The sequence below is a fragment of the Puma concolor genome, chromosome D2 (assembly GCF_028749965.1).
Source record: "Puma concolor isolate L17-30 chromosome D2, mPumCon1.1.hap2, whole genome shotgun sequence".
Taxonomy (NCBI): Eukaryota; Metazoa; Chordata; class Mammalia; order Carnivora; family Felidae; genus Puma; species Puma concolor.
In genome coordinates, this window is record NC_141677.1 from 81572357 (window position 1) to 81598780 (window position 26424).

At 55.9% G+C, this 26424-nt stretch overlaps 1 protein-coding gene across 5 annotated transcripts in view; it reads right to left on the bottom strand.

The window, feature by feature from the left end:
- CTBP2 (C-terminal binding protein 2) overlaps positions 1–26424 on the bottom strand; it is a 161669-nt gene that overhangs the window by 15213 nt on the left and 120032 nt on the right. Inside the window, exon 1 of one of the 5 annotated variants that reach the window (XM_086681122.1) lies at positions 20615–23255. The exons of the other annotated variants lie outside the window; for them this stretch is intronic. Within the exon in view, the coding sequence (XP_086537248.1) occupies positions 20615–22268 (1654 nt within the window). The 5' untranslated portion in view covers positions 22269–23255. Of the gene's footprint in view, positions 1–20614; positions 23256–26424 lie in introns of those variants that run through there. 5 annotated transcript variants of the gene reach the window in all.

Genomic DNA, 26424 nt, shown 5'->3' on the forward strand with positions numbered 1-26424 from the left:
ACACCCCGACTTGCCTCTGAAGGAGCTGGCAAACGTGTTAATCAGACAATGTTTGCAGAGTTCAAGATCATAGTCAGAAACCCAAGTTGTTAATTAAAAAGCAACCACAGAGGAAGACGCCGGGCAGGCACAAGGCAGGCATCTAGAGCTATCCAAGACATCTGTAGAGGCTGAGGGCCCTCATCACAAGATGTCCATCCACAGCATCAGCGCATGGATCCCGTTACCTGGGCAACACGCTCCAGGTTGCCTAGCGATCGCCCCCCTCCCTGGCTTGGGTCGCCTCCTCTTTGGCGAAACCCACCCTTTGCCCTCGTTCAGGTTGGGCACGCAGAATGCAGCTGAGGCTTGTGCAGGAGACCCAGGGGCTCCCAGCGGAGGCCCCAGGCCCAGATAACGGGCTGCAAGGCCTTATGGGGAAGCAGGCAAGGGCAAGGCGCAGGGGGTTGTGCTGGGAACGGATGCTGAGGCGGGGGGTGGGGGGCAGCTGCATGGGAGGCGGGTATGGGTGAGACCCACACGTGTCCTGCGTGAAGTGTGGGGGCCGTGGGAAACCCCACCGCTGAGGAGGAGAGAGAGCTGAGCCAGGCCACTGCCAAGATTCACTTCCAATGAGGAAGGGACCATGCCATACGTGTTCCCTCAGTCACAGCAGGGACTCGTCGACCCACTCACCAGAGAATCCAGTTTAATTCAAGCCACCCTGCTGCCCAGCACCTGCTGTCCCCTACAGTGTTGCTGAAGTTGGGGTAGAGGTTCCCAGAAGACCCCAGAAAATGCCAGCGAAGGGAAGTTGCAAATAGACTTGCCACGTTGCCTCATATTAACCAACGTACTTTTCATCGCTTCTGACATTTTGAGTAATTTTTAGTATTAGGATGTAATGGACGGGTTGTTGCAAATAACCCCTTAAGGGACTAGGGGAAAGGGGGTACCCAGGAGCAAGGGCGAACCCTAGGCCTGGAGGGAGTGCCCCATTTCCTCTACAGCCAGGGGATTTGGAGGGGAGAAAGCCAAGGCACAATGAATTTTTAAGGAAAATTGACTAAAAACTGAGGTCTGTGACCAAAAGCTAGGGTACCGATAAGCAGACACTGCTCAAACCTCCAAAGGTGACATTCAGAAGCTCACGATGTCACTCTTATTCCCATGTCACGGCCAGGACAGAGCCAAGTACGACCACATCCCGCACCAAGGAACAACACAGAAACAAGGAGAGAGCCCCTCACACAGTCCCAGAGACCCAACAGAGCCTGAGGAAACACCTGCTGAGGAGGATCTGAGGGTCCTGGTGGCCCTCTAGTCAACACGACTACTCTCTTTCTACAAGCTTGCCTCATCTATCTCAGGACAATTCCGGCTGCAGTTGGACACGTCGCAAAAAATATATCACCACACTCCTTTCAACAACTTGTCCACCATTAACTTTGCAGGGCTGGCTCCCCTGCTGTCAATTACTTGCTGGTTTCAGGCTCGCCTCTGCACAAGCAGGAACGTGTTCATCATCAGGGACGCAGTGCCCCAGCTCGAGGCCAGCTCCAATGGCCGTCCTCGGGCCCGGTATTACTTACAGCAGGAGCTGCACACAAAAAATGGTGAAATTAGCCATTCAGTGGAAAACAACGACGATGCCAGGGCGCAATGCTGATCGTCTCGGGAAAGACAAGTCCACTGGCCTCATGGATTCAGGAGGAGGAGAGGGAGGTCCCCAGGCAGGACACTGGCAGCTCTCTGGCCACCCGACCGGAATAGCACCCGATTTCTTCTAAGGAGCTGCTGCTTCTACGGGTGACACAGGCTGACAGTCTACAGGGTTGCAGTCGGACTAATGGCACCAGCTTCCCTAAGCAGAGTGACCGAGGGGAACCAGGCTGATCCTGCCACATGGAACAGTCCTGTGGGGTTTCTGAGACACATTTTCGGGCTCTCCTGGACACGGTGTGAGTTCGGCTGACATGCTTCCTACAGAACCATGCATCGTGTCTGAAGACCCGAGTTGGTTTCTGTTGCTTGCGACTCAAGAACCAAATGCCTGAGGTTTTTTTTTGATTTTGCTCTTTTAAGATTTCAAGAAACTCTGCAGTTTTACCCCAAAGCAAAGAGGCCACAATGAACATGTTTCGTCCGGCAGGCAGAGGCCTCTTTTTACAACCGACCGGATTTTGCCAAAGCACCCCTGCCCTGCACGCCTAGCCAGAGGCCCTGGAGCCAACCGAATAAAGGGGTTGTCAGTTCCTATCGCAAGGTGGTCTGGAAGGTGGGGAGAGGAGACGCGGCCTCACAAAGTCCCAGAGGTCCGCCGTGGGCGGGAGAGGGCACTCAGATCTGGACTTGCAGCCTCTGCAGCCCGGACCACTTCACTAGGGTCTGACCATGTGACCACGTTGCCCACCACCCCAAGAACAGCATCCCCTTAAGTGCGGGTGCCCCCCAATTAAAAGGCCACTTCCTGCCACCTTGCACGAACCAGCCCTCATTGGCTGGGCTCAGCAGTCCCGGTTTCTAGAAGGCCAGACACAGAATCCGATCTTGGGTCTGATAAGGAGCATATTTCACAGGCTTGCATTTCTACAATCTAGAGCTCAAACTCATGACCGGGGCCCAGCTGGGGACCAGATGCTGACTCCGAGTCACAAATGAACCTGCATCTGAAACTCGGCATTAAACTTGCAGACATGATGCAGCGCCTGGGGGGCTCAGTCGGTCGAGCGTCCGACTTTGGCTCAGGTCAGGATCTCACGACTCGGGAGTTCGAGCCCCGCGTCGGGCTCTGCGCCGACAGCTCGGAGCCCGGAGCCTGCTTCGATTCTGTGTCTCCCTCTCTCGCTGCCCCTAACCCACACTCTGTGTCTGCCTCTCTCACAAATAAACAAACAAACAAAAAACTTGCAGACATGGCTGTGCTGGGGGTGAGGGTGGGTCCATCCATCTACCGCGGTGCTCAGTGTTTTGGAACCTGGCCTGGTGATGGAGGTTGTGGCATCTTGGGTCTCGGTGCGAGGTCTCCTTGCTTGTAAACACGTTTACCCGTGGAATAAAAACCGCTCGAAACTGTCAGACACGGGATCTCGACAAGTGTCCCGTGGTTGGCTGCAGTTTGCTCAGAAAGCAGATCTGGAGAGCCAGCAAAGGCACAGTGACCGTCCCCGGAGGCCCAGTGAAGGCCCCGCGCACACGGCAGCTGCTTTTGCCCTTCACGAGAAGTGACGTGGGAGAAGACGAGGCCGAGAGACCTCAAGGCAGTGAGCATAGTAAAATGTGTGTTAAGTGTGGCACTATTCTATTTAAAAAAAAAAAAAAAAAAAAAAAAAAAAAAAAAAATTTTTTTATGTGTATTTATTTTGACAGAGAGAGAGAGAGAGAGAGAGAGAGAGAGAGCGCGCGTGCGCGCGCATGAGCAGGGGGAGGGGCAGAGAGAGAGGGAGACACAGAGTTGGAAGCAGGCTCCAGGCTCTGAGCTGTCGGCACAGAGCCCCACACGGGGCTCAAACTCACGAACTGTGAGATCATGACCTGAGCCAGAGTTGGATACTTAACCACCTGAGCCACCTAGGCACCCCGAGAAGAGGACTTTTTTAAGGGCATAGATATCACACTGTTAATCACATCATAAAATTATAATAATTTCTTAAAAAAATTTTTTAATGTTTATTTTTGAGAGAGAGAGAGAGAGAGAGAGAGACAGAGCATGAGCGGGGGGAGGGGCAGAGAGACAGGGAGACACAGAATCGGAAGCAGGCTCCAGGCTCTGAGCTGTCAGCACAGAGCCCAACGTGGGGCTCGAATCCACGAACCGTGAGATCATGACCTGAGCCGAAGTTGGACGCTCAACTGACTGGGCCACCCCGGCACCCCTAGTGTGGCACTATTTTAAAGTTAAAAAAAAAAAAAAAAACCCAAAATCAAAAAACCTGTGGTTAGCGTTAGAAATCTCATCTTTGTTTCCACGTCCCCGCCTTTTCATCTGGCAAACCTGCTTTGTGACGTGGTGTCCCCAAGCAGCTCTCCCAGGCCGAGCGAGCTGTGTCCGCGTCCTTCCCATGCCCCTGGGGCCGTCTGGGGACACAGTCCAGGCCTGTGTCCCCGTCCCCATCCCCCCACCAGAGTACCTGATTTTTCTTAGGTTGTCTCTGTTTTCATGTCTTGTTTTACACTTCCGACAGTCCCGCTGGGGGAGGCCTCCGGGCGGAGGGGATCACGGGGGTGGGGGTGGGGGGCACGAGAATGAACGTGGAGAATGAACGGGCACGTATAAAATCTGGGGGCTGAGGATCTACAGCAGTTTCTGGCTTCACGTCGGGCAAGCAGCACACTTCCCAGCGGAGGCAGAAGTAAAGCCAGTTCGGTGAAACCAGCACCGGCCGACAGCTCGCGGCCCCTCGGAGCTGGGTCTGTCCTCACGCCTTCCCAACTGCGTGCTTTCCTCAGGCTCTGACACGTGGCCCTGGCCCGGCTCTAGGGACCCACAGAGGAACCACCTCCCTCTGGGAGCTCCAAACGCACAGGCAATCCGGAAGAGACGGCGATCCCTGGGGGGTTTCAAAACCAGGAACACGAAGGGAGTCTTAACCAGGGCCAAGCGTGGAAGGCAACTTTTCTAGCACACAAGTTAAATCAGAACAGCCCCAAATTCAGCTCCGGCTGGACCACAGTGGCCATTCTGCACACCTTGGGACGGCGAGAACGGAAGAGGAGAAAGGAAAGCGAACCAGCTAAGGAAATCAAACACACAAGCTCGTTTTCTGCGCTCAGGGCAGGCGTCACTAATCGAACTCGGCACTTGTAGCCTGCAAGTCCCTGTCGAGCACGCCGCCCCACGGAGCCACCCTGCAAGGCTAGCTGCCATCTGCCTGCCGCGTGGAGCCCAATCCCCTCTCGAAACCGGCGAAGGAAGGTGAAGATCGAGGTTTCCCACGATACGCGAACACCCCGAGTGTAAGAAGGGAGCAGGGAGGCTCCAGGAGAAGGAAGCAAAGGCCCACCCAGGATTAGACCCTGGGTGCCGCCCCCGCCAGGCCTGTGAGCCGCTGGACTCCACGGTGGGTGCCTTGGTCTGCATCCATGTCCCTCACGGTGAAGAGTGTCAGCTGCGCCTGGCACGGGTCATCGACCGCTTGGGACACCTGCCTCCTGTGGTGATCAAAGCCCCTTCCCGACGAGACTTTGCTGCTGCACCCCACCCCAACCCCCGAGGGGGGGAGTGCACCTCGTCACCCCCGGAAATGGGCTGGCCTCGTGCTTTGCTCTGAACAACATCGGGTGGCAGGAGTGATGTGGCATCACTTCCGAGGCGAGTCCCCACAGGGTGGGCGTGGTGCCTTCCACACTCACACGGGAATGTGTGCCCCCCATGGTGCGAGGCACCTGGGAGGAAGGACCGCTAAGTGCAAGGCCCCGTTGGCCCCACTGACGGGGCCCGGAGTCATCTGCTAAGTGGCATAGCGGGCCAATGCACTCAGGAAGGCAAGGCCTGGGGGGTGGGGGACGGCTGTGGGGTCGGAGCCCATGGTATGACCCATGCCCATGCTGCAGACAGCCCTGGAAGCTTGTCCCCAGGCCTCGCCAAGACAGATCAAGTCTGGGTTCTTTTCAAACCCAGAGGCAAGAGCTCCCCTGGGGGCTGGGTTTGTGCAGGGGGGGGCACCCCAATCACGGTGAGGTGTGGACGGCTCAGTCATGGGATTCACAGTCACCGGCGTCCCTGCGTGAGGGCCTGGCCGTGGGAGGCTGAGACCCTGGTGTGTGGCCTTTTGAAACCACTTTCCCGTCTTCCCACTTTCTGGATGAGCCCCCAGCTCTTGGACTTCTTACTTGGAACATCCTAGAACTCCTACCTGATGCTAAGCCTTACGGTCGGGGCCTTAGGAGCCTCGTGTCAGAGGTCGCTCTTCCTGTCTGGAATGGAGTTCAACCCTTTACTCCACCAGCACCAAGACCCAGGATGGCGACAGGGTCCACGCGGTGACTGATGGGCGAGCAGTGGCCTGAGGGCAGAGCCCAACATGGCGACCCTGAGCTCTGTGTCACCGCAAGGGGCCAGCATCGAGAGCCTGGCCCGGCAGAAATTTATTCAACTCGACCCTGACGAAGGGCTAGCCCCAGGCCAGGTGCCGGAAAGACAGCAGGAGTAAAGAGCAAGATAGAACCAGCCTGGCTCAGATCTGGCGCAGGGGGCCGGAAAGGAGCGAAGTCCTTTGCAAGCTAAGAGAGCGGCAAGGGCCACGCCATCCATCCCTGTGTGGACCCTCAGCCACTCTGGCCGTTGGCCCAACTCTCTCCAGGGATGCGCGACACAACCAGGCTGGAGGAAGGCTCAGCATGGACACCGTGCATGCAGCCCACGCTCTCCTTGGCCTGGGAGCACCAGCGACTTAGAGGCAGCTGGGTCTCCCAAGGCCACGTTCTTCCCCTGAGCTGTGGACCTACTAAAAACCACTGCATCGCACGTTACCAGGTGACGGGTATAGGCCCGAGTGCTCTCTCAGTGAAGCTGTTAGGAAAATAACACAAGGGTGGGAAAACCTGGCCTCGCCAGGCCCTCCGAGCACCCAGGGGCCAGGCTGTCGGCGGTAACTCGCAGAAGGGGACTGACTCCCCAGAGGGCTGGCTGTGTCCCACGGGGGCGCCTGGTTTTAAGCCACTCCTCAGCTCTGATTTTAATGTTGTCCGCAGTCAGCTGGAGGTTCAGATGGCCACAGGATAAGGAGATTAGCTTCTTAAATAAAACATGGATCTTAATGAGTCACGGCCCTCCCAGGGAGGTGCCTGCAGGCCACCTCCTTTTGTGGCTCAGGTAACAGGTGGACAGAAAGCCAGCCACGCGGGCGGCTCTCAGGTTCCCAGGAGCCCGAGCCACCGCCCCCTCCCCACCCAAGGCTTGCGGGGCAACTGCAGTTAGCCCAGTGTGCGTGTGTGCTCCTGTGTGTGGGGACTGCCAGAATAGACAAGCAGGTGTCTGTATTTGCGGGAACCACATCATCCAGTAAAAAAACCCAAAAAACCAAAAAACAACGTAGAACTTCTGTACCTCCAGAAAGACAAGCATTTGTTGTCGCTTTAACTGGTTCCTTAGAGCAACCCAGGGAAACTGTCCCAGCCGCCTGAACCGTACAGAATGTCCACACCACACCGGGGACCTTGAACAGAGAAAAGTGACAGCAACTTTTCCTTTTTCCCACAGAGCTTAAGAACAAAACCAAGAGCCATTTATTGCTTGCTTGAAATTATTCCCGTGGACACTCACACGCGCAGGTGCCCCCCAGCCCTGCCGCACTCGATGCATCCTTTCCAGAGTGGCTCCTGGCTTTGAGGGTGTGAGCCGTGTCACCCTCACCAGTCGCCAGGGGGTCCCAGGTTTCAGGTGAATCCCTTTGCCCTGAAGGAGCTCCTGAGGCGGGGGGGGGGGGGGGGATGAGCTTCGACCAGCTCAGGGCCACGGGGACAAGACAGAAAACCAAGCACGCGGGTGCAGGGCACATTTCCACAGCCAAGGATGCAAGGTTCTGCTTCTATTTGTGGTGAAGCGTGATTCATGTTCTGGATTTCCCCAAAGGCCAGTCTCATGTGGGTGGTCCTGGAGCGCGGAAGGAGGGAGGACGGGCTGGAGGGATGTAATCTGGGTCCAAGGGCAACAGACACTCGGCTCAAGACCAACCGACCCCCAGGTTCAAGGACCCACTGGCTTCCCATCTGGGCGAGGTCACAATTCACCTTCCAGTTTCCCAGCATGCCTTGGGCCTGGGACCCAACTTGCCTGATGACAGGTGATCCCAACAGCTCAGGGGAGAAGGTGGGCCTTCAGGTTCCCCTCTCCCGGGCAGCACTGGCTACCTGTCAATCAAGAGTCCTGGGGTTTCTCACAGCAGGGATGGACCGTTCCCTGTGGGGTTGTTCTGGATTTGGGGCCCAAGAGACGAATCGCAGGGTGGTTAATTGTCATCCAACGTGATCTTGAGGCACCAAAAGAAGTCAACCCCTCCCTCTGTGGTACCCTCCAAGCTGGGACCTCGCCCAGGGCCCACCCAAGTCCCTCTGGTCTGCTGGTGGCCCCTGGAGCCCCGAGAACGACGGAGACTGAAAAGATGTATCCCGACCAAGTCCCAGAACACCACAGAATGTCGAGCAAACTGAAGAGCGGGTGGTCCCATTCCCCATGCCACTCTCAGGGACACGAGGTCATTCCTCGAAGTGCCCTAAGAACCAACAGGCACCCATGGGCCCGGCTGATAAGAAACCCGGTCTGGCAAATGCCAGCTTGGCTCTCGACCTCTGCCCCTAAAAGCATTAACCCAAGGACGCCATGGACCGACGCTTTGCCAGACCATGCTTACAGGAAGCAACCTGATGGCAGCCCCTGGTCAGGCGGGCTCGCTGAGGCTCCGGGGGGGTGGGGGGGGCTCTGGGGTTCGGGATGTGCAGGCTTGGAAGGAGGAAATAGTTCTCCGAGGCCTGGGGGAAGGGATGAGCTCAGAGGACTGAGCTTCGACCAGTGCTGGTGGGGGAGCGGGGGGAGCATGACACAGTTCAGTCCCTTCTAAACGTTAACGGAGAAATGGTCGAGCCATCAGGCCTCATGGAAAGAGGACAGAGGTAAGAAAAGCGAGAATTCGCCACCCAGAGCTCCCCACACCAAGTATTTTTTCCTAGAAAATACTCAGAGTGTGTAGGGTATTTACCAGTTACCATATGTCTGTTTCCTTGGGCTTTCAATTAGCCTGGGGTGGGGGTGGGGGTGGGGGAAGAAACGTGTTCCACAGCCTTCGACAGAAGCTCTGGGCAAGCTAATGAGGCCTGTTCACGGCCCTGAGGTGCTGCCCCGGAGAAAACCTTACTCCCCTCCTGTTACCTGGCTGGAGTCCATTTATCGTTTAGCTCGTAGACGGTGCCGGACGTAACACGCCAGCCACGTGGGAAACCATCCAACGCAGGTGTCTGACCAGCACACCGCCAAGGTCACCGCTTCCCCAGGGACTGCGCTTCGCCACCGTGAGAGCCGCGTCCCACACGGCAGAGCAGCTGCCGGTGTTTGTCAGGGAGCAAACATCCGCGGGAACCCCAAGGGCTCCGAGCAAGGACGACGACGGCTCGTTGCCACCGTAGGGCCTTTCCCGAGTGGCCGGACGCTCAAAACCGTGCACCCGTCTGCCCGGAACGCGCGGACACCGTGCTACGGGGCCGTGGGACGCAGGCCTGGCTCCCAGGCCTCGTCTGTGCACCCCGCTCCAGCCCTGGGGAGTGGGGAACGGGGGCGCAGACCCTGGTCTCCCCCCTGGCCCATGGCTGCGGAGGGATGGGCTGTCCCTCCAGGACTTCCAGAAAGGCTCTACCTGCCCACAGTGGGGGTGGGGGGGGGCCCACCAGCAGAGGCCACTGGGCTGTTCCATCGGAGTATGTCTCAAGTGCTAAAAATGTGCCCATGGCAACAACAGAAGGAGATGTTTGAGAAAAATAAAATGAAATAAAGATGAGAAAAGAAGGGGCAGCTGCCAGGAGAGTCTGGCAGAGGCAGGCTTTGCACGCCCACTTGCGGCCTGTGTGCTGCTGGAGTGTCCCTGGCTCACGCAGGGCTGACAGGACTCTGCGGGAGCCCCAGGGGGCCGCAGTCAACCCACCGACCGCAGGGACTCGCCTACCCCAACCTCTCTCCACGGGAGCACTTGAGGGCCCTTGCACTCAGAAGGGGGCTGTGGCGGTCTAGGGGACACAGCAAGGTCAAGGAAGCCCCTGGCGGGGGGGGGGGGGTGCCCGACCAGGCTGAGGACAGACCCCCACTCTCTTTGGGGCCCGGAAGGGCCTTTCCTTCCAAAGGACAGCAAGCCAGGTGCTCAGGTGACCTGTGACCCAGGAGCAGCTGCGAACGACCCTGCCCCTACAGGCCTGTCTCACCAAGGTCCTTGGGCTGCCCGTGTGTGCCTGGCACCCTGGTCTTTCCTGGTCACCACATCAGCCACTGGGTCCTCTCCTGGAATAAGATGGACTGACTCCTTTGGTGCCCCCTCTCCCCCTGCCCAGGGAACAGACAACATGCTTTCTTCCTGAAGGCCCCTGGAAGAGCCCGGGAGACCCAGGCTTATTCTTCTGCCCATATACTGCCCAGGCCCAGTGCCCGCAAAAACAAAATAGTGCCCTGTTTCTTAGTTACAACAGCCACCAAGACCGGGACGGGAGAGGGAAGAAGCCCAAGGCTTTCAGCTAACTCGGTTTTTTCATGTATCCCTAAAACCAAAGAGGAAAGAGATTCTAAAGACCCTTTAACAGGCTTGCTATCCGGTGGGCCAGCAGCCAAACGTGCTGCCCTCGGGCCCCAGAGTGGCCGGGAAGCTGATTTTCCCAAGCACGGCAGCTGGTGTGATGTCCCCTCCCTGCTCTTCTCCTCTGTAACTTTTTTTCTTAAAATCTAATGACTCCCAAAGTGTTCCAGGCTCGAAGCCCAGTTCACAGGAAAACACTAGAACCCATCACAAAGTCATATTTATTCCATCAAATGAAAAGCAGCTCATAGAGAAATCCCCAGTGGGGAAGTGGGGCAGGTTGAGAGGTCAGCTTTAAGCACCGTAGAAGGAGGGGGGTGGCCGGGCCCATGCCGTGCGCCTGGGGACAGCGTTCGCCTCTCCAAGGCACGGCCCCCTTCAACAATGGAGGAAAATCACTACTTCCCTTGGGCCTCGGCGATGCCTCCTGAAGGGCTGGCCGGAGGAAGAGGCAGACACCCTGGAGAGGAAATCAGACGCCAGCTGCAGGAACAGCTCACCCAGACCCCAAACCTGCACGTGGTGGGTTTAGCAATCGCGCCTGGAGGAGGTCCAGTGAAAATCGTAACCAATGTCTTATAAAAATTAGAAGACAGCACCGCAGGAAGTGGTCAGAAGTCAGGGAGCCCCTGAATGGAGCGGGGAAGGTTGGGCCATCATGGGGAGGTAACACACGGAGGCAAACTGCAAACCTGGCTCGTGCAGGTTCTTTGGACGGGTGGTCAAGGGCAGGAGACGCCTTGGGATCGCTCAGAGAAAGCTGCTTCTGAGCGACGGGGCTCAGTGGTTCCCTCCGGTGCACGATGTGGATTTTTAAGGGATGTCATTTCCCTCTTTACTAGGGTTACTAGGAAGCCTGGAGTGAAATTCCCACCTGTCTTTGGGCACAAGACCGCAGGGAAAGCTCTCTGTGTTCTGGCCTCATCACCCAGCTTCATTTTTTTTCTTCTGTACTTTCTTTTTCCACCACCTACTCGATTCTTCCCTCGTGTGTTAGAGCCCTCCCCTTTGCTAGGCTTCCATCCTCTTAGGACAAAGGGGCGTGTGCCCTCCACTGGAGCACACAGAAGAGTTAATTTCCTTGGTGCTCCCAAAAGCCAGCACAGCACAGAGGGAAGGCTCTTGGCTCTGGGGCACAGCGGCAGGGCCCCAGCTGGGGACAGGAATGTACCCAGAAGGCACCCAGGGAGCTGTACGTGCACCAAGCTTGGCCATGAGCAAAGCCTGGGCCAGCGTGTGGTGTGACATAGTCCTCAGGTCTCTGGAGACGAGGGGAGCCCATCACCCCCATGTCATATTTGAGGAAATGAGCCTCAGAGCACCATGGGACTCCTCCAGAGTCACCCCCTTGACCCGGTTCTTCTCGCTAACATAGACCTCAGCCTCCAGCCTAGGCTGGTTTCTCCTTCCCGGCTTTATGCCACTTGACTGTCGCACTGAGCTTGGTGGCTCATCGTGGCACAGAGACCAGTCACAGGCTTGGAGTCAGACAGGCTGGCTTCACGTCCCAGCCCTGTGGTGTGACCTGGGCGAAAGCACGAACTCCCTGAGCCTAAAGATTCGTCATCTTCATGGGGCATCACCCAGTTTCTCAGGACTTCAGATGGGATAATCCTTGTCAAATGTTCCAGAATGGTGATCATTCCCACCATTTCCTGGACTGATTCACCCCCTACCCTACTTTCATGTGGTCCGTGTTGGGAGCACTCACTCCCCCTCGGCCCCACCAGCACCTCGGCTACCTGGGATGGGGACCCCGAAGTCAGAGTTCCTGCCCAGAGCCCTCATCGCTTCGTACAAACTCAGCACACCGGGATGCTTCCTCCCGCGGCGATCTTGTTTAAACAACAAGTTGTTCCGCTCACATTTGGCAAAACCTTCCTGGGACCAATTCTCAACGGCTCTCAGGAGAACATGTCCCCAGAGCCGCCCACCTTCTCAGCGGGGACGGGCATTTACAGGTTTGATTTTATGCTCCCCTAACAATTTGGCAAAAAGTTGTTTTATTCATACGCTGTGTACCGCTCGCTATTTGGCTAAATTTAACTGCCGTGTACCTTCCTGTTCCTTGAGCAGTGGAGGGGGTAAGTACAAGTGAACAGACTGTTTTTTCCCTTTACATGAAAAACAACTAGAAAGTTCTTTGTGTCAGCCAGCCTCCGAGTGGGGAAAACACCCAACAGCAGCATGTTTAATCACATTCAGGCTCCGTATCGCCAACACGGGCTAGTTAGTTATGGGCTCCAAGCATTATTTCTTTTTCATAAACCTAAAAAACAAAACCAAACCCCAAGCTCCTATGTACTAGCAAGGCTCCTGTGAAAGAGCTTTAGAATTCTTGACTCGTAAAATCTTGGCGACAAGAAATTGGTTCCAAATGCCTGAAAATCTTCCAACGTGTGCTGGTTTTCTCTTTTTAAAAAAATGTCAACTGGGGCGCCTGGGTGGCTCAGTCGGTTAAGCGTCTGACTTCGGCTCAGGTCATGATCTCGCGGTCCGTGAGTTCGAGCCCCGCGTCGGGCTCTGTGTTGACAGCTTGGAGCCTGGAGGCCGCTTCGGATTCTGTGTCTCCCCCTCTCTCTGTGCCTCCCATGCTCATGCTCGGTCTCTCAATAATAAATAAACATTAAAAAAAAAAAGTCACTCTTCTTTGGAAGATTAATCACCAAGTGCAATACATCTAGGGTGTGGTTCCCCTGTTGCCCTGGCCCTGGGCCCCCTCAGGTAGCTCTGCTCCTCTGAAAGCAAATGCAAACAGAACTGAACACCTAGATAACCACAGGCGGTAGAATGAAGGTGGCTGGACCCCTACTTCACACGCGTGCACACATTCGCACTCAAAATGGTTCAAACTTGGCTCTTCTGGATGGAAGAAGTAATGCTGTCAAACCCTCAGACAGAAAATATAGGCATAAATCTTCATGACCTTGGATTAATACCAAAGCACAAAGCAAAGGAAACAAACTGGACTTCATCAAATGGAAAAACATTTGTGTTTCAAGGTCAGTATCGAGAACATGAAAAGACAGCCATAGAAAGGCAGAAAATATCTGCAAGGCACAAATCTGATACCAAAAGCCAGTGAGGACTTCCCGTCTGCTTCCTGGACCCCGGGTCCATGGGAAGACCCATGTCAAGCCCTGGGGTCAATGAGGTCAAAGGGAACCTGGAGAGCCCCAGGGTAGAGCACAGATCACGTGGGAGACCAAAATGGCAAACAGACACATGAAAAGATGTTCCACATCACTAATCATTGGGGAGTTGCAACCCCAAATCACAAGATGTCAATTCACACCTGGTGGAATGGCTACCAACAAGGAGACAAGAGACGAAGGGTGCTGGTGACGGGGTGGTAAAAAGGAAACCAGGTTCGCTGTTAGCGGGAATGTACATTGGTCCGACCACCGTGGAAACCAGTATGGACGTTCTTCAAAAAATTAAAAATAGATCCGTTATATGATCCAACCATTCCACTTTGGGGTATATATGCAAAGGGCAGGAAAAAAGAATTTTCAGATGTATGTGCTCGCATGTTTATCAAAGCATTATTCTCAACGGTCAAGATGCGGAAACAAACTAAATGCTCCTCCACAGATGAATGGATAAAAAAAGATGTGCTCCGTGTGCACAATATTACTCAGCCACGAGAAAGGGGGAATATTCTCCCATTTGCGACAACACGGGTGGCCCCTGAGCACGTGATACTACGCCGGAGAAGTGAGACAGAGGAAGGCAAGTATGTGTAACCTCAGATATAAGTGGAATCTAGGAAGGTTAAACCTGAAAAACCCAGAAAGTACAATGGTGGCCACCAAGGGGTGGCCAGAGCATAGGGACAAGAGTGTTAGCGTTTCACGATGCAAACTTGCAAAAAGCGTAAGCCATAGAGATCTAACGCACAGTACGATGAATTTAGACGACCCTGTATCATAATACCACTATATCAGCAATCACATTGCCATATATAAACGTATCAAAGTAACACCTCAAACTTGCACAACATAACACGTCCGTCCGTCATATATATGCAGTTAAGAAAATAAAGAAAAGGTCACGTGAGAAAGTTGATGGTCGGGGAGCCTGGGTGGCTCAGTCGGTTGTGTCCAACTCTTGATTTTCACTCAGGTCATGATCTCATGGATTCGTGAGCTCAAGCCCTACACTGAGCTCTGTGCTGACAGCGTGGAGCCTGCTTGGGATTCTCATTCTCTCTCTCTCTCTCTCTCTCTCTCTCTGCCCCTCACCTGCTCACGTTCTGTCTCTCTCAAAATAAATAAACTTTAAGGGGGGTAAAGAAAAGAAAGAAAGTAGCATGGTGAAGGGCTCAATCAGCTTCTCCTTTCCTTGGGCAGATAATTGCACCAATACTCACCCCGACTGTGGATTTGGCTCAGCCCCTTGTGTCCCTAACTCTGCAAGTCTTCCAGGGAAATTTGGCTGTGTGGTTGAGACCGCTGCCTCTTTGAAAGATCTGAGAGGTAGTCACCCCTGGGGGAGTCTGAAGATAGGAAGAGATACTGAGACACAAAACTATTCTTTGGAAGCCGAAGTGGATGGAGTCTGCCAGCTTACTCCTCGAAGGCAGGGCTCGTGAGGGCGGAGAGGCCCCACTCTTTCTGAAACAGGAAGACAGAATGGCCATCTAGAGATAAGGCACAGCCAACCTGTGCCGGGAGACTTCAGGCCCGCTCAGGTCACGCCGGAGAGGGTGTGGCGACAGGAGCTTAGGCAGAGGTGGCCAGTGTCCCGGGGAGGTCCAGGCACCAGCTCCTCCCATGAGAACACGGCTCAGCTCTTCAGACTAACTTGGAGGAAAACACAGCAAAGACTAACCTCATTAACCCCCCCCCCCCCCCGTGTGTCCCACACATTAGGCGAAAGCCCTGTTGGGACCCTGTAGCCGTCCAAGAGGGCCAGAAGCCCCCGTTACACAGAGGGGTGGGGACTTCCTTGCCGTTAGGCAGAGGACTGGAGTTCAAACCCAGGTACCCAGGCCACACTCCCTGTATGATCGCCGACAGGCACCTGTGCAGAGGGGGATGCAGTTAGCAACACAACGTTGGAGGGTGAGCTGCATAAGAATTAAGTTCATAGAAATTCCCAAACACCCAGATTTGGGAAAGGCCCGTTAAGCTCTAACGACTCTAGCCTGGCCTCTGAGCCCCCAGTGCCCCTCAGCCCAGAGTCCTGCCTCCAGCCTCAGAAGTGAACAGGACATAATGACGAGAAAGGCACCATTCCCGAAGCAGGCCCAGTCTCTGGCCAAGGCCACACAGGTTTGAGGACCTCAACACTCAAGTCACTTCTTCCTATGCCCGCTGCATGCACACACGCCCACAAGGCAGGTTCGGTTCCTACCCTCATGTGGCAGACATGGACGAAGAAACTGAGAACTCCATACACTTACCAAAAGAGACACAGCACGCTATAGACGTCCCAGCCATGCATTCAACCACCTTGCTATGTTCCTGGGCTGCAGGGTACGTGGGTTTTCTAGGAGCTCAATAAGAACTGAGAAATTCAGGGGCGCTTGGGTGGCTCAGTCGGTTAAGCGTCCGACTTCAGCTCAGGTCACGATCTCGCGGTCCGTGAGTTCGAGCCCCGCGTCAGGCTCTGGGCTGATGGCTCAGAGCCTGGAGCCCGCTTGCGATTCTGTGTCTCCCTCTCTCTCTGCCCCTCCCCCGTTCATGCTCTGTCTCTCTCTGCCTCAAAATAAATAAACGTTAAAAAAAAAAAAAAAAAAAGAACTGAGAAATTCAGACTCTGCCCAGTAAGATCAGCTATAGGAACAAAAGGTGGTATGGAGTTCAGGTTCTGAGTTTAGTCCGAAAAGGAGAAAATGACCGAGATCCAGATTCTTCTGGGTGCTGACAGATGATCATTCCCACTCTGGGCAGTCAACAGTGATGACCGGGAATGACCCATCAGTCCAGGTGAGCTCCAACAGGGGTGGGAATGGTGGGGTCTCCAAGAGGGAACGGCTGCATCTAGGCCTCGAATGCAGAGGCCAGGAGCAGGTGACCACCGAGGGAGGGGGCACCTTGAATTTGGAGAACAATGAGCCGAAGAGCCACATTTGACTCCTAAATGTGCACAGGGGCCAGCCTGAAAGACGGGACAAAAGCTGCCACTTTTATGGGCACAGGAACGCGTTTTAGGGGTTTTCCTCGCTTGGGAAGGCTGAGCTGTCAGCACCTCTGAAGTGCACGGCTCCTTCCCGAGCTTGATTTGTAAGGGAGGCAACTGTAGAAAAGAGGGTCCTGGCCAGAAAGAGAGACGAGAACTGGCTGAGTGGCCTCACACAAGTCTCCTTCCTGCTAGAAATTTCCTGGCCACCGAGGTACAGACCACTCTGTAAGAAAACAAGTCCCAGAGTTGCCCCGGGGGGGGGGGGGGGGGGGAGTCACAAAACGACAGCCTGGACTCTAAGAGCCCTTGCAGGCTGTGACTCCTGCACACAGGTCTTTGCTCCCTCACACTGGCTCGAGTCATGTGCTCTCCCTCGACCTCCCCACAAGGTCTGCATTTGATGGCTGTCCTAGGGTTTGTACTGTGCCCTCAGCCTTTCCCTCCACTGCACACCATGTCCATAGACAAGTGTTCCCAACCACATCGGGCTCCCAGAAGGCCCCCGCGTGGCCCCCTGGTTTCACATGGCAGCACGCCCCACCCCTGACAACACCCCAGGCTGTGGAGCATCTGGGGACCACGCTTGGGTCTTAGACAATTGTGAGCGTCAAAACATCTGACTTGGGGCTCAGCACACAGCAGGGGCACGGTCAGTGCTGAAGAATCGTGCCCAAGTGCAAAGCTCACAACCTGCCTCACTTGGTCCATGGTCTGTGTTCAGGAGTGTTAAGGGTCTCCCTGCTTCTCTTTAGTCAAACGGCAAGATCTCGCCAAAGTAATGCTATTCAGCAGAAGGGATGGTGTCAACCTGGTGTCCTGCCGGGTCAGCTCAGGGTCACAGTCCCCAGATCCCCATCCCGCCCCTCCCAGACTGGCTCTAACCTGGGGTAGGGAATGGTGCAAATGGCTGGCACTGGGTGCCTCTGGGGCCTCACGGTGACCTCCCTCCAGCCCGATGGTTTGAGAGTCCTCACCCTCAAGACCAGGGAATCGCCTCCCTGTCCACCTGCCAGCACAGACCTTCATATGCCCAGGGCCCCTCCATAAAAACCAAGGACGGGGAAGGAATCACCAGGTGTGCATGGCCCAATCCTCTGATTCTGTTGAGACTGGGGTTTTCCCCTGGTTGTGGGGGGGGGGGGGAGCCAGCTTCCTACCCAGCAGGCCAGGTACACACACGTCAGTGCCACATCCAACAACGCCACACGCGTGACCAGCTCTGATGGAGGAGAACGTGGGGACAACCACCCATCTCCCCACAGCCCCGGTGGAAACGGACCTTGGATGGGTCCTGAAAGGTCCTCGGGGCAGCGGCCCCCGCTACCAGCTGGGGGTCACAACGCTTAATGAATCCAGCTGCATGCAGAAAAAAGCCTGGAAGGAAACAGACAAGCCCCAGAAAGAGCGAGCCCTCCGCAGGCTGTGTGCTCTGTCGTGTCCGGGGAAGACAGATTCCGAAGATGGCTGCAGTGCCGCTGTTTACAGGAGGCGCCCTGCTGCACTGTCACAGAAAGGGCTCAGTCGACACCACGTGATGTGGGGGAGGGGGCACCCACCGCCGGGTTGCAGCCACTGCCGGAAGGTTCCGCAGCTTGTGCCACACAGTCAACCAGGTCAGCGCGTGAGCCACAGCAGGTGCACCGGGGGCCGACGCTCACGCAGGTCTGATGTGCAAGCCCCCTAATCCCGGGTCACGTGGGAATGGCGGGCTGCACGGGGGTCCCTCCTCGTCCGGTCACCCTGAAACTGCCACGGACTAGCAAGCAGCCTGGTATTTATACCCACAAAGCCGGCCGAGATGAAGCAGGTAGTTTGTGGACTAAGAAAAGCAAGTAGGTGTCCCCACATCCAAAGCCCATAAAAAGGAAACCAGGCACTGAAGCCCTAACACGCAACCCACTGGAAACCTACAGATTCCCTCTCCAAAGAGAGAGAAGACAGTCCCCCTTCCTGGCCTTCCCTGCTCCTCCAGATCACCCGGAAACCTTTGGAGTTAGGTGAAGACCAAGATGAAGATTTACTACTCCTGCTGGCCGTGTCGCAAGTGACCACGGCGGCCAGAGCTAGATTTGAAGATGGCCATCGCCCAGCTCAGCAGGCAAGCGGGGACCGCGGGTTTCCAGACTTGAGGTCTGTGCTGCTTCCCTTCAACGTAAACGTTCCCCTCGCGGAGGGGGGGGGGGAAAGGGCTGCCGGGAGCTCGACTGTAGGTTCCAACCGATCGAAAGCCGGTTGTCGATTCTATGAAGCCTGCCACCCCAAATGCCACTTCTGCAGGCTGCGAGCTCCTACCCCCGGGTCCCCGACACGCCGCTTTCAGGGGAGGGTTATAAAGACACACTGCATGTACGAGAAGGGACGCGGAGGAAGACGGCTGCTACGGGCTAGATCATCCGACAGAGAAATTTATTTGCTGGCAGACTTCCTACTTCAGGCTTCCTTGGCACTGGCTCACTGCCACGCAAATGAAACAAAAATCAATATCCTTTGGTCTGCAAAGCCGTGTGTTAACAATCAGACTCCAAACAACTTAAATAATATCCCTTACCCCGGACCCAAATAATGGGGAATGTTTTCGTGAGAAGGCGGTGCAAAACAAACAGGAAAAAAAAAAAAAAAAAAGGAGAAAATAAGGCAATTTTACAGGTCCTCCTTCAGCAAAACCTTTCCAGGACTTCAATGAGATAATCTTTCTGTGATTATGACCAAACCCTCTCGTTGCTTAGCAACACATAATTAAGGAATATGTTTTCAGATCCGCTTTGCAAGCCCGGCCATTATCAGATGGAATTACTGGAGCAACAAATGTCATCGCCATGCAAATTAGTTGGTTGCAAAGAAAGAATGTTTGGGAAGGAGGAGGTGCACACGCTCTTGGTGTGTGCATCTGACTTCCCTCCCGTTGTACGTTGATCTTAAAAAAAAAAAAAAAACCGTAAGTCAAATACATTGTATGATCAAACTTAAAACAAACAAACAAACAAAAAAAAACCCCACACACAAGACAAAACCAGAATCTACGGTGCGAGACAACAGAAAACTCCAATTGCTCAGTCCCCTTTCGGAAAGAAGAAAGACACTGCGAATGCGGGTGGATCCGAAAAAGCAAAGTAGCCATTTCAGTCCCCTGGTAGCCACTAGGTCACCAGCTACGCACACAAGATGGATGAGCTACCTCAGGGTTTCAAGATCAGGCTCCCACAGCTCTCGAAGGGGTTATTTCCAAAAAGGCACATCCTATTTTCACACAAGTCCCTCCACCCGAGCATTCTAGTTATTCAGAAAACAAAAATTCATTTAAAAGGGGTTTAGTTTTCTAAACTGGGGAGGCAAGAAGGAAGAAAGAAAACGGATGTACAGCTTGAATTAGCAGCAAGGATTTTACAGTTCAAAGTAAAGCGTTGTTCGGGGGACGTCCACCCGGAATCTTACCCACAATGCCCAAGGAAACACACGTAATAAATTATACTTGTCTCCTGCTTTGAAGACAACCACCTAGGATGGTTCTCTCATTCCTCAACTTGAAAATATATTGTTCCCTACAAGTCAACAGAATTCCCAACCAACTGTATTCCAAGGAGATTAAGTCTGTTTTTGAAACAGCGAGTTCTCAGGGATTTCGTTCGTCATCTCGCTTTAACACACAAGTCTGGCAGCACACCAGATTTTAGCTCTATGGTGGGTGACAGTCCCACCTCTGACGCCGTATAGAGACACGTCAGGGCTGGGGGGCGGGGTTCCATGCTAGAACATACTTCTAATGGCAAATGAATGATCAACGATTTACAGGAGGCACTGGATAAACACCCCTGCCTTCTCCAAAGCCGCCGAAGGTGAACTGGAGAAAATGTCACACACACCCCCCTCCCATGGGTCAACGGTTTCATTCTGTCCTGAATGAAGCCTGGGTTTCTCCCAGATACACCGTTGTGGGTCATCACCATAAAGGCAAGTTCCCTAAGCAACCTGAGCTGAACTAGAGACACAGGAGGGTGCTGTCCCAGGGGGTCCGCCTGAAGGCAGACCTGCGTCACCCAAGCGAACCTGTGTCAACTGGCTAGCTGTGGCCAGCTGCCTCGCCCGGGAGTGTGTGCGGGCATGAGGGCGCAGGGGCTGGTCTCTCCAGGCGTGGCAAGAGAGCAGTAAGAGCGAGAGGCCCCACCGTCCTGTGCTCAACCTCTGCCCGCACCGTCCCCTCACCGTCCCACGAGGAAGGGCAGGGGTGGGTTCATTACTTGGTTCTGGAGCGAGCATGGTGGAGACGATGATGGGGGCGCCCGTCCGCCGGGCCACCTTCTGGTAGGGCGAGTGAGGCGTGTGGAGGCTCTGGCCGGCCGGCGGCAGGGTGGACGGTTCCACGGGGACACCGGGCTTCCTCAAGAGCTGGGGGCTGCCATGGGGGGTGGGCAGGGGAGACGCGGCCCCAGTGCGTTCCCTCTTGAGCAGCTCCATGGGCACCGTGTATGCCGTGGAGTAGGCCGTTCTGGGGCCTGGGTGAAGGGGAGGGGCCGGGCCCGGGTAAGTTAAGGCCACCCCGGCCTGTGGGGGGCACGTGGGGCCCGGCCGTGCTGTCAGGGCGCAGGGGGTGGGTGAGCCGTACCCAGAGTTGGAGGGAAAGGGGGGCGCTTGGGCGCCCACCCCGGGGGCAGAGTAGGTGGCCGCCGTCTCCAGGAGGTGCTGGGATGATGGCGCGCTGGAGGGGCGGCGGGCCGGGTCTCCTGCTCGGGGGGATGCCGCCTGCAGGGGACCCACGGGCTGGGGCTGCGAGGCCACGGCGCCCACAGAAGACAAGTCCCCGTGGAGCTCGCTTCGGTGGCTGAAGCTGCTGGAGCGCACCCGGGGGAGGGGGCCCACCCGGCCCTGCCTCCGCAGGTGCATCTCGGTCCTGCAGCCGGCGGCCAGGCGGCTCAGCACGCGGGCCTGGCCCAAGTTGGGCGCGACGCACTTGATGTCCGCGTCCTCCATGGTGGCCAGGACGGCCGGAGAGTCAAAGCCCTGCTGCAGCAGGGCCACCAGGGTGGCCTCCGCCACCCCCTCGGCCCGCAGGAGGGCCAGGAACTCAGGCAGCGTGCTCCTCCTGCCGCCGGGGCCCTGGAAGGATGGCAGGACCGCCTCGCAGTTCTCGTAAACCAGCCCGGAGACGCTTTCCCGGGCAGGCCCGTAGCCTCGGTTCAGGGCTCCCGGAGCCACCCCTGGGCCGCCGTCCGGCGCCGCGGCCGTGCTGGGGTCCACGACCAAGCAGGTGGGGGCCGCCTGCCTGGAGAGGGCGGAATCCACAGGCCTCTCGGCGACGTCGTTGTAGATCTGGCTGGCGGGGTAGGCGGGGGCCTGGGCCGAGAACCTGCCATCGAGCAGCTCCCCCGCACAGTGCGTGGGCGACGGGGCCCGGCTCTGCGTCCGCTGCCCCTGAGCCACCCCTTTACCCGCGGGGTCCCGGTACAGGTGCCCGGCATCCTGCAGGGCGGGGACCCGGCCTTGCACCTGATCCCATGTCAGCCTGCCGCCCGTCACGCCGTAACCAGGCAGCGACCGGCTGAGTCCCGGGTCCCGCAGGTGGCGAGCCTCCTTGGGCACCCGGGCGGCCGCGTCGCCGTAGTAATCCCGCGGCAGCAGGGCGCCCCGGCCAGACATCAGCGCCTGTCTGCTGTCGTAAAAGGCGAAGTCGGCGACGGGGTTCTTGCTGCCAGCCACAGAGTTGAAGAAGGCCTCCCGGTAGAGGAAGGGCTCGCCTGCGCCCTGGGGCTCGTACCACGGTCCCGCCGTGCCGCCGTCCGCCACGGAGCTGCTCCTCGCCGGGGCCTCGGCCACCTCCCAGGGGCCCTCGTACCACCCGGCAGCATCCCAGCTCTGGGATCGGCCGATGGGGACCTGCCGGCTGGGGACCGGCATCGGGAAGGAGGGACGGCGGCGGCCGAGGCGGGGGAGGCGGCCGGTCTCTACGAATCTTCAGTGACATGCATCACAGCCGGCCTGCTGCATCCGAACCCTTCCCGGACGGCAGGAAAGACCAACTGGGGGTTTTCTGTTTCAAAGTACGGCCTAAATTATTAATCCTCTGAAACCTTAGTAGGCAAAACACAACACTCACGGTAACTTCGCCTCACTCCCCAGCTGCAGCACCAGAGTCCAGGGGACGAGGCTGCGCCCAGCTCGCCGGCCCCCCTTCCTCCCGGCGGGCGAGCTCACATGGACCTCGGCTCTCTCAGCGTGGGGATTAGGAGCTAAATAAAACCCCTAAAGCTTTTGTTCCATGTGACATCTCGTTAGACGGAGGAGGAGGGCTGAGGGCTCCAGCCAGGCCTCCCGACCCACGACTGGGAATTATTTTCACACTGAAGCCCTGGCTTATCTCCTTCGTCCTCACCAGGGCACTTTTGGGATGAGCACCCCCACACCCCCCGCCTCGGATCGCCTAAAAGTGACAGAAGGAAAGTAGGAAAAGACTGCTTTAATGTCAATTCAATCTTAATCCAACCTGATGAAATGTTAATCCATTGCACACGGCTAAGAACAAATTAAATGTGAACAGGCAGGCAGGATAAAAAGGGGAAAAAAACAATCTCATGCACAATTCTAGAACACGAGGTACCCTGAGAAATGGGCCAGGCCTGCAGCCCGATGCCCCGCCGATAGTGAAATCTGGCTCTGAGAGGACTCCGGGGTTACCAATCACATGAGTTCTGCTGCTCAAATCCAAATGCATTCTTTGCCTTATTATCATAAAACACCAAACCCTCCATCCTGCCAGGGACAAACAAACAAACACCTGCGGTGTGTGATCTAGAATTTACCATCTTAAGGACTACAACAGAAGGGCACCTGGGTGGCTCAGTCAGTTAAGCCTCTGACTTTGGCTCAGGTTGTGATCTCACGGTTCTTGAGTTTGAGCCCCGCACCGGGCTCTGTGCTGACAGCCTGGATGGAGCCTGCTTCGGATTCTGTGTCTCTCCCTCTCTCTGCCCCTCCCCCACTCGCGCGCGCGCGCGCGCGCGCTCTCTCTCTCTCTCTCTCTCTCAAAAATAAACAAACATTAAGAAAAGAAAATTTAAGACCGCCACAGAGGTCAACGACTAAGCCCTGACATTAGGAAGCAAAACCGGGAAGCTTCTGCAACTTAGGGGTGCCTTCCTTCATATCTGTTCGCAGGGAAAGCGTTCTTCCAGCAGGCTCGGCGAGCTTCGATGTTGGGGAGGCTTCTCCATAGTCCCACGGATTAAGATCCTTACGTGGCTCAGAGGGACTTCAGGCGCAATAACACAAAGGACAACAGTTACTTAATTTCAATAAGGAACGGCCCACCTCTGAGCATTCAACCATTTCTTTAAAGAGAGAGAAGGGTCCCAGAGAAACAACACGGAGCCAAGCTATAGGTTCCCCTCCTCCGACCACGGGAGCCCATGACACCGAACCCACCACAAAAACAAAAGCTCGTGATCATGATGCTGCAAAGGCGGCGTGCCGTTGAGAACCTTTACAGACGAGACACTGTGCGCGTCTGCAGCCGTTAAACCGGACTGCTGTCTTCACCCACGTCTACGTCAGATTCGATTTTTCACTTACGAAAAACACCGGTTGTTAAAAAAAAAAAAAAAAAAAATTTTTTTTTTTGGAATGAGAAATACCGAAAATTTACCGCGAGAGAGGAAAGCAGGTGCAAATCCTACTTTGAACTGGGGGTGCATGGCAACGCGAGACAGTTTAAGGGAGCAGGGCTCTATCCCATCTCCTTGTGTCCCGGTGCACACGGGCATACCAAACGTGGGGACGGGCTGTTTACAACAGCACTGTTCCTCCAGAGCTCTGTGGCCACCCGCGGACTGTTGAGAATCCGTGCCAAGGACGGAGCCCAGGAACCCAGTCTGTTACCACTTCTGACCCCCCAAAACACCAACAAAGCCTCAAGGTATCTGGAAACATATGCTGGCAGGAGGAGACCCAAATCTTCCCCCGCGATCCCCTCCTGGGACGCGTGGGGGAACAAAAAAAAAAAAAATTAACAAGCCACACTGCCGAACGTAGGGTTTCCGCGTATAAAAGCAGCCTGCTGGTGCCAAGGTCGGTCATTCCTCTGCTGGCACGTTGGTGCCCGTGGGCTGAAAGGCCTGGCTGGGCAGGCAACGAGGAAACAGGCCTGGCCACACGCAACACAGTATTTACACGCCTCCCCAGCAGCCCCGGGATGTGTCCACTTAGAAGACACGTCCAAACGGACGGGAGGGCGGTCTGGAGCCCACAACCAAATGGAAACAGCGCTATCTGGTTACAGCAGATCACTTCCCGGCACGGCTGGGCTGGCAAGCTGGGCAGGCCCACCGTGGGCAGGTTCTCACCGCTCAGGGCTGCGGAGGCTGGGGCGTGACACCCGGGACCCTTCTCAGACGGAGCACAGGACACAAGCTGGCACGTCTATCAGGGAGGTCACACCTTAGCCTGACGGAGGACATGGGCCAGACACCCCCGAGAAGCCCCGGCCCACGTCTACCTCGTCACCTTCCCCTTCCGGTCTTGGGTTTTGTGGCCAAAAGGGGGAGGGGTGGGGACTCTGCCCCATCGTCAACACTTCCACCGGCTGGCCGGGCAAGACGGGAAGAGCAGAGGTGACCAGAAACAAGGCCTCTCTGGCGTCATGTTCCTCCTACCGTTTCCTTCTTAGAGGACGTCCACGTTGGTCAATGTCTGCACCAGGCCCCGTTCCAGGTGCTCTGGCCCCAAGCGACTCTAGAAGCAGCTATGATTATGTCACATCCCAGTCACTGGGGATGGAGCCAGGGGCCCTGTCCTGGGGGCGGCCACAGGGCGTGGGACGCAGATCATACACGGCAGAACAAACGCTCCGCTTTCCAGAATTCCCTGCGCTGACCTCGGGTCACTCTGCCCCGCTGCCGCCCGAAACAGGAAACCTCGTTAGCACAGTAATTCTGTCATTTTGCTTACGATTTTCCAGAACCCCCATGTACTGAAGAGGTCACCTACAAAATTAAGTGCTAGAGTATCAGAAAGGAACTTCCTGAACTTGGGCTGTTCCCGCCCCTCAGCGTGGGGAGCACTAGGCTGCTGTTGGAGCCGGGGCCCCCCGCTCTGTTAGTGGAAGGTATAAAACCACCTCAAGCCTCAGGATTAGTCAGTCCATCGTGCCATTTCCTTTCCTTCCCGTCTTGTCACGAAGAAAACGTTAACAGTGTGTGGTGCTGGCCTGGAGGGCTCCGCTCCTGGTACGGACACATCGCTTCAGAGGTGAGCGCGTCACCCCTGGGGCGCACCTGCTCACCCGGCTTACAAATACCTCATTTAAGGTTCAAGTTCTCTGACTGAAGCAGGACCGTCTAGAAGAATGTGCACCCAACAGCTCCTATGAAACCAGTAACAGATTTCTGAGAAGGAGGGCAAAGTGTAATGCCAGAGGCAGGGTTGGGGGGGTCGGTGGGTAGGGGGGAGGCTCCAGGGTGGGCGCCTCCCCCTCCACACGGGAATGAGGAGGCCCGGGTCTCCTTTCCATCCTCGTCCAACTCAGCCCACTTGGAAGCCACCCAAACTCACGCAGCCCCGGCTCCACAAGCCGCCAAATATTAGGACAGATGTTTTCCTGTGTTAGGTGAAAACACCTGTAACTTGACTCACGCTTTCCCAAACGCTCTGGCAGATTTTTCTCAAGTGTGCTGCAGCCTCTTCAAGAGAGCCGCTTTTCTGCAAAGCTCACGTTTACGAAATAAAGTGAGATGGGCCCAATTTCTGAGAGGATAAGGAGTCCCCCAGACTTAACCCTTCAGTCCTGCAAAGAGTTTCGCTACGGAAAATTGCACCAAGGGAAAAGCCATCTTCTGAAAGTTAAGAGACAACCCAAATTCTCTTGCAGACAAAATGAACCCAAGCCAGAGCGGACGTCGTAGAATAACCCGAACGGCAGCCCCGGGGCGGGGGGGGTGTTAGATGCCAACACCCTCCCGCAAAGCCAATTCTTCATTTTCCCTGTGTGACAGATCAGAAGATGCTCAGAGATGATCTAGAAGGTTCCAGAAGGACAGAGAGGAGAATCAAGGAGGGCACA